At 43.7% G+C, this 6,247-nt stretch overlaps 1 protein-coding gene across 1 annotated transcript; it reads right to left on the bottom strand.

The window, feature by feature from the left end:
• Positions 1-1,068: 1,068 nt before the first annotated feature.
• IDNK (IDNK gluconokinase) lies at positions 1,069-6,007 on the bottom strand. The gene is made up of 5 exons (XM_074166681.1): positions 5,882-6,007; positions 5,687-5,717; positions 5,223-5,309; positions 3,633-3,676; positions 1,069-2,104 (listed from the first exon to the last, which is right to left on the bottom strand). Exons 1-5 carry the CDS (start codon positions 5,920-5,922, stop codon positions 1,744-1,746), a joined length of 564 nt encoding a protein of 187 aa, XP_074022782.1. The 5' UTR covers positions 5,923-6,007; the 3' UTR covers positions 1,069-1,743.
• Between the last annotated feature and the right edge of the window lie 240 nt (positions 6,008-6,247).

The following is a 6,247-nucleotide window of genomic DNA, read 5'->3' as shown; positions in this document are numbered from 1 at the left end:
AAAGCAGAGGTAACCAGAAGAGGGTGCCACTTGTTTGATTTTCATAGCTACTAAACTTAAATTTAGAGTTCTGACAAGTCACTTGGTCTCTGAAACCAAGGGTGTTAAGAATGAGCTGGACGTGCCTGTCTCTTGCACCTAACTGGCTTCGACTCTTAAGCTTGCACCTTGGCTCTCAGAATAAACAGGCTCTGGATTGAGAGCAAGCTCTTCTTTAGTGCCGCAGTGTTGCACAGCAGCAGACTAAAACTGGTAACTGCCTGGCCTTCTCCCTCCAGGTCACAAACAAACAGGAAAAGACCACTTCTGAGTGGGTGTGTTAACGTCTACAACCCCAGATCTGTATCTAAAAATGCCTACTTTCAGTTAGATGATGGCCATTTATTGCACTGATCTAAGCACAGTAGTTTGTCTCCTAAACCACAAAACCCTTACTCCTCATTCATACAAAATGAGAAGACGGACAGATCTTTTTCAAACTGTTACCCAGGTAAAAATTTGAAGCACCAAAGATGCTTTGAAACATGAGGTTTGCTTCCAAAGGAGTTTAGCCATCATCCTAAAAAATTGCATGACACACTAAAAATAATCCATGTGCAACAGCATGTGGAGATGACTCCATGCAGGTGTGACTCAAATTTTTCTTACGGAAACTACCTGCAGTTTTCACTCAGTTAAGCTAAAAAAGCACCTCTTGTGTAACAAGGCAAAGAACTGTTTTAAAAAACACTTTGGCAATAAAAAAGGATTTTTAACCCTAAATTCTGTGAGTTAGGTAAGTGTTTGGAATCTAATGATCACCAAAAAAAAAAAAAAAGTTGTGGAAATGTGTATTAGAAATAGCTTGGTGGACGCCTGTCCATAAGCATTCTTGGCCTGGGCATCGGCTGAGGTGGAAGACTGTAGCACACCAGAAGAGGGAAGTGAGGGAGAAGGTCCAACTGTGAAAGAGTAAGTTAGTTTTTCTAAAAGAAGGAAACATCTATTGATCTTGGTTGCCTCGCTCTCCATCGCGCTTTATCAATGGCTACGCTTTGTCCATGAAAGATGCAAGGTCAGAGCCAATATGATGCCACTTACACTTTATTTCTAAAAGCTTTCCATATAATTATATTTTGTGTATTGCCTCAGCACCACTACCCTTTTTTTTCACATTTTTCAGCTTGGTGTTTAGCGCATACAGTAAGAGTTCACAGTAGCTCTCATGATGTCACCGGTGAGGTTAGCACACAAAGCACACAAACACAGAAGCTACAACTTCTTGAAAAATCTGGCAGTGAGGAAATGGTAGCGTCAGCCACAGAACTACATCATGCACTTTTAAAAAAAAAAAAAAAAAAAAGTTGTTTATAACAAAGGTGTCACTTATTTCATCACTTAACAGCAGATGTGCCCATCTCCCTCTTTGGCAGGGTAAAAATTAAAATGAAGAAATTAAGTTACTGTGTGTGACCCTTTGCAGGATTTTGAAAAGCAGGCTCTTTCTAGAATGGGAGGTTTAACTTCATATGTTGAAGGATTTAAAAAGTTGACAGTTTTTGAAAATTTCATCTTATATATCTTTTACAGAGCCATGCTAAAAATTTCCAGAGTAGTAAATCAGCTCTTAATGCAACAAAAAATACAATTATCAGGAAAAATAAGTCTGATTTAATCAACTTAATCAATCAATAACAATCAATTTAATAATTAAAATGCTGTTTCATAGCCTTATCAGAATTTCTGTATCTGTAATTCAGAAAGTTAGTCCAGAAGACCCTCACCCTGAAAAATGCCATTCTCAATCTCCAGCACTATTACAGGGAGAGATTTTTCTAGACTGACAGTAATAAAGTTTTCTGGTGTGCTAGGAGGCTCCAGAGTATCAAACTGAGACTTGAGAAGTTCAGGTGGCATAAAATGTCCCCTCCTCTTCTCCAGGCGGCCAGCAATGATGTCTATAGGCCCGTCCAAATGAACAAAGAGGATCTTCAGTGCTGCGTTTTCTCCTGGTTGCTCTGGCTGGTTGCTTTCAATTCCAGATGCTCCACTAACTAATACACGCCTATACATCTTCTTCAGTGCAGAGCAGGCCAGAATTGCATCTTGTAGAGATGAGTCTTCTCTATCAAAAAGATTAAAAAAAATAATAAAAAAACCACAAACATCGACATGGGGTATAACAAAATGGCTGGGTGGTTCTACTGAAAGGAGACAAACTCTGGTCCTTGCAGAGGAGAGTCTTGGGAGTAGTGGCATTTTTTTGTCATTTTGACAGGATTTTGAAACCAAAGTTCCAATGGAGGTGAAGATGTGATTTGAAAGTGAGGTCAGGCTAGCCAGCCTCCCGGCAAAATCTCAGTCTTGGACACCTTCCCTATTAGCCACCATTCTTTCCTAAATCAAATTCAATTCTAGCACAAGGAAGTGTCATGATCCTTAATTGCTGAGAACATCAGCAACTGAGTATCCATACAGACTCCCATCCATTAGTGGCTTAGTATAGCAATTTTATATCTAAGGAAGTGGCTGCTGAACTGTACAGAGATCTGTTCTTAAATACATACGCAGGTGTACTTCCAACACCTGTTTTCACTGTCTCAAATTAAATTTTACGTTACCTGTAACCATACTCATTGGCAGCACCGCATATATTGCCACTTCAAGTTAAACATGGGATTGGATGCAGGTCAATTAATGCCTTGCATGTGTATTTTTTACTGGCAAGGTTTCTTAAAATAAAGCAGGCATAAAACCAGGGGGGTGTGTGACACCAAAAAGCAAATCCAGAATTAGTTGTCTCTATGAACAGTGAATGAAATGCCTGCTCAAGAAAATAAATTCTGCAATCAAATTAAAATTAGGAATAAACCTATTTAAAAATCATGCTACATTCGCCAGATTTTGGTTCACAGGGTAAACTTACAATACCTACTGTTATCACCTAGGTAAGCCAATGCTAGCCTCAGCTACTTAGAATTAATAGTATTTAAACACTGGCATTAGGCTCTTCTGAAGTATACCTGATTTTGCAAAGTTTCTGGAGCTGCATGGTAGCCTTAGGCTAGCATGTAACATAGAGCAATGGATCCGGCATAACAATCCAGACAATCCATAACAATCCAAATTTCTCAGTGAATTAACCCAATGAGGTTTGCTCACCTGATGTGCACAAGCAAGTAACATCCACTGTGTAAACCCAGGCTAAACAGACCCTGCTCTCCCAGCCTCTCCTCATTTGGGAGATGCTCCAGTCCCTTTATCATCTGCATGGCCCATTGCCGGATGCTCTCCATGACTCCCTCGTAATGGGAAGCCCAGAACCGGACACAGTACTCCAGGTGTGGCCTCGCTAGTGCTGAGAAGAGGTGAAGGATTGCCTCCCTTAACCTGCTGGCAACACTTTGTCAAACACAGCTCAGGCCTCATCACTGGCCTGTTTTGCCAGAACACATTGATGGCTCATGTTCAACTTGGGTGTCCACCACAGAACCCCCAGGTTCTTTTCTGCAAAGCTGCTTTCCAGCTGAGCGCCCCCCAGCGTCTGTAGTGGTGCCTGGGGCTGTTTTCTGCTTTGGAATGCAAAGGAGAAAATATTTTTAGTACTTTTTTTGTCATTAGCTCAAACTTGTTAAAGCTTGGTGTTCTCTTACCTCCTTAGTATATCATGCAATGCACAAAGCCAAGGGATCCTGTCCTAGAGAGAAAACAAGCTAGTTCAAAATTGTTTATGAAACTGATTTTAAATAGTTGCTTCTAACATCTAGAACATTTGGCTAGAGATGAAAATTAGCATTTAACTGTACAGCAAGTTAGGTGTTGATTCTGTTTCTTCCTAATGTAGATTTGCTACCACTGCCCAAAGGCTAACAAGAAAAACTAGCCATATTATCAATAAGATGTTTTTAGTGTAACCGTATATTTTATATTACGGATACCTACAAGTATCTACTGGAATTAACATGTATTTATGTGTCACATGCACCTTGTAAACCTTTGAAGGTCAGTCAACTTCTCTCTTGCTTCTATTATACAATTCAAATGTGCAGCCCGAATTGTTATTTCTTTGTCCTTATATCTTGGCATGCACACACAATGCTTTGGATCAAAGTTGAGGTTTTCAGGAACAGATATATCTAAATTTAGTTATCTGCAATAACTTAATTATGTCATTTTTATGTCAGTAGCAGTCCCAAATAAATGTAATCATAGCCACAATTTTGCAAAACCTTTGCTCAGTAGTTAGGCAGACACAATATGAGCGATTGATCAGCTTCTCTTTATAATCTTGTTTTAAATTTTAAGCTCCCACAAACTTTTGTCATACCTATTGAGCATTAAACCATTGCTCCCATCCCATCTTTCAATGCTGTTACTGCTGGGTGAGCACAACAATTGATTACAAAGCAGACAAATAAATGAAACATTTTTTGGTGTTGTCATTACAGAGTAACCTCCCACTGGCATTCAAGAACACCCCTACAATTTTGCATCTCTGGTGTTTGAGAAGAGATGCTTCCCTCTTGCTGGGCACAACACACCAATGGATCAGGGCATTCAATTGTGCAGCACTGCTTTAGACGGTGTATTGGCTTATATGAACTTCCAACCACTACGGAAAGATTAAAGTTTTTAACTAGAACCTAGAATATTTTTTCAGTCTATAGAGAGTGAAGAACTCCCTAGTTCAATGTTACATTCCTAGCGATTTCACAGAAAAAGTTCAAGAGGTGTCATCTTATGACTTTTCTAATTTACTCAAGTCTCTGAATTCGTAATTTTAAAACTGAACCTGATCATTTTTATCTGTTTAGGCTGAAGAACAGACTGAAGGGAAGAAAGCATATTTTAAGTAGGAGTGTATAAAGCAGAAGATTGTGGAGTAATCACTGCAGTAACTGAAAGTGATGAAATGTACCTCAGTAGAGACATTTGTCTATCTTCATGTATTTAACTCAAAGAAGCAGCATGTAATCTAAAGCTGCAATTTTGTATATTGATGTAGAGGGAGAGATTTCTGACAAATCCTGAATCAGCATCAAACCCCTTGTGAGCTACCAAGCACACTTTGATAAACTACTTTTTTATGCAGAATCCTCCCTCACCAACTGCAGACCTATAAATTCAGTCTATACGTACAGTCAGCCTGGTCTGTGTAAACCACAATCTACTTTAACACAATGTGCCAGAGTACACAAAGATAAATGTGCCGATGACTGTTCTTTCAGATTTATAAGAAGTACCTCATCGTTTAGTGGTATCCCTTCTGCCATCTTCTTTTTATTCTCTGGAGAATGATAATCGTCTGCATCGTAGAATTTCCATCCCAGCTAAGAAAAAAAAAAGAAGTGAAATTGCGGATCATTCAGCCAAACCAGGTGAGTTAATAAGGATCCCAGAATTTACATTGATGACACCTAGGAAGTTACAGGCCTCTTACACCACACTATGAATCACCATTTAAGTCATGATAATTAGCCGAAATTACAAAGTCAGCTTAGCAGCACCAACAGCCGATGCATCAGGGCACTGAGTGCGAGTGGGCGCGGGTGGTGACAGCCTCCCAAACCCCGCCGGGGGGACATGCCGGCCGCCCCGTCAGCTGCAGGTGGCCCGGCGCTGGGCTGGAGGGAGGAAGGGACAGAGGGAGGGAGGAAAACTTCCCGCCGAGCAGCGCCGACATCCCCGCGGTGTGACTCGGCCGTACCTTCGCCGCCAGCCGCGACCCAACGGTGGTCCTGCAGGGAAGCACAAAGAGTCGGTCACAACCCCGCCTCGGGCAAGGGGCCGAGACCCTTGGGGCTCGGAAGGGCTCCAGCAACCTCCGGCAACGCCGAGCCGGGCCCCTCCGCCGGGGGCAGCCGCCGGAGCCCCGCCGCCGCTCCGTCCCGCCGCTACTTACTTCCCTGAGCCGCTCACGCCCATCACCACCACCAGCACCATGGCGACACCGCCCGCTCCGCTCTGCCCGGGCCGCCCCGCTCCGCTCCTCTTTTCCCCTCTCCCGCCGGCCCGGCCCGGCCCCCTGCGCGGCGGGGCGGGACGGAACGGAACGGCGCTCAGCCGCCTCCCCGGCCCGCCCCCGGCCGCGGGAGGGATGCGCGGGGAGGGCCGGCCCAGGGGCGGCGGGGGGAAGCGCCTCCTCCTGCCGCCCTGCCGCTGCCCCGCCCGGCAGGTTTGGTCCCCAACCCGGCTGCCCTCCTGCGGGACCCCGGCACACGGCTGCCGCGTCCCCCGCTCTCTTCTCCCGCCGTTGCTGGTTGCGCTG

The sequence above is a fragment of the Numenius arquata genome, chromosome Z, assembly GCF_964106895.1.
Source record: "Numenius arquata chromosome Z, bNumArq3.hap1.1, whole genome shotgun sequence".
Lineage (NCBI taxonomy): Eukaryota > Metazoa > Chordata > Aves > Charadriiformes > Scolopacidae > Numenius > Numenius arquata.
The sequence above is the reverse complement of the archived record's forward strand: the minus strand, read 5'-3'. Positions and strand labels throughout refer to the sequence as shown.

Bases quoted from the DNA above. Each gene is read 5' to 3' on its own strand.
- IDNK (XM_074166681.1), bottom strand. From the start codon at position 5,922: ATGGTGCTGGTGGTGGTGATGGGCGTGAGCGGCTCAGGGAA. The intron at 5,718-5,881 runs GTAAGTAGCGGC...GCTTCCCTGCAG, and splicing joins GGCGTGAGCGGCTCAGGGAA to GACCACCGTTGGGTCGCGGC. The intron at 2,105-3,632 runs GTAAGAGAACAC...TCTTTTTGATAG, and splicing joins TTGCATGATATACTAAGGAG to AGAAGACTCATCTCTACAAG.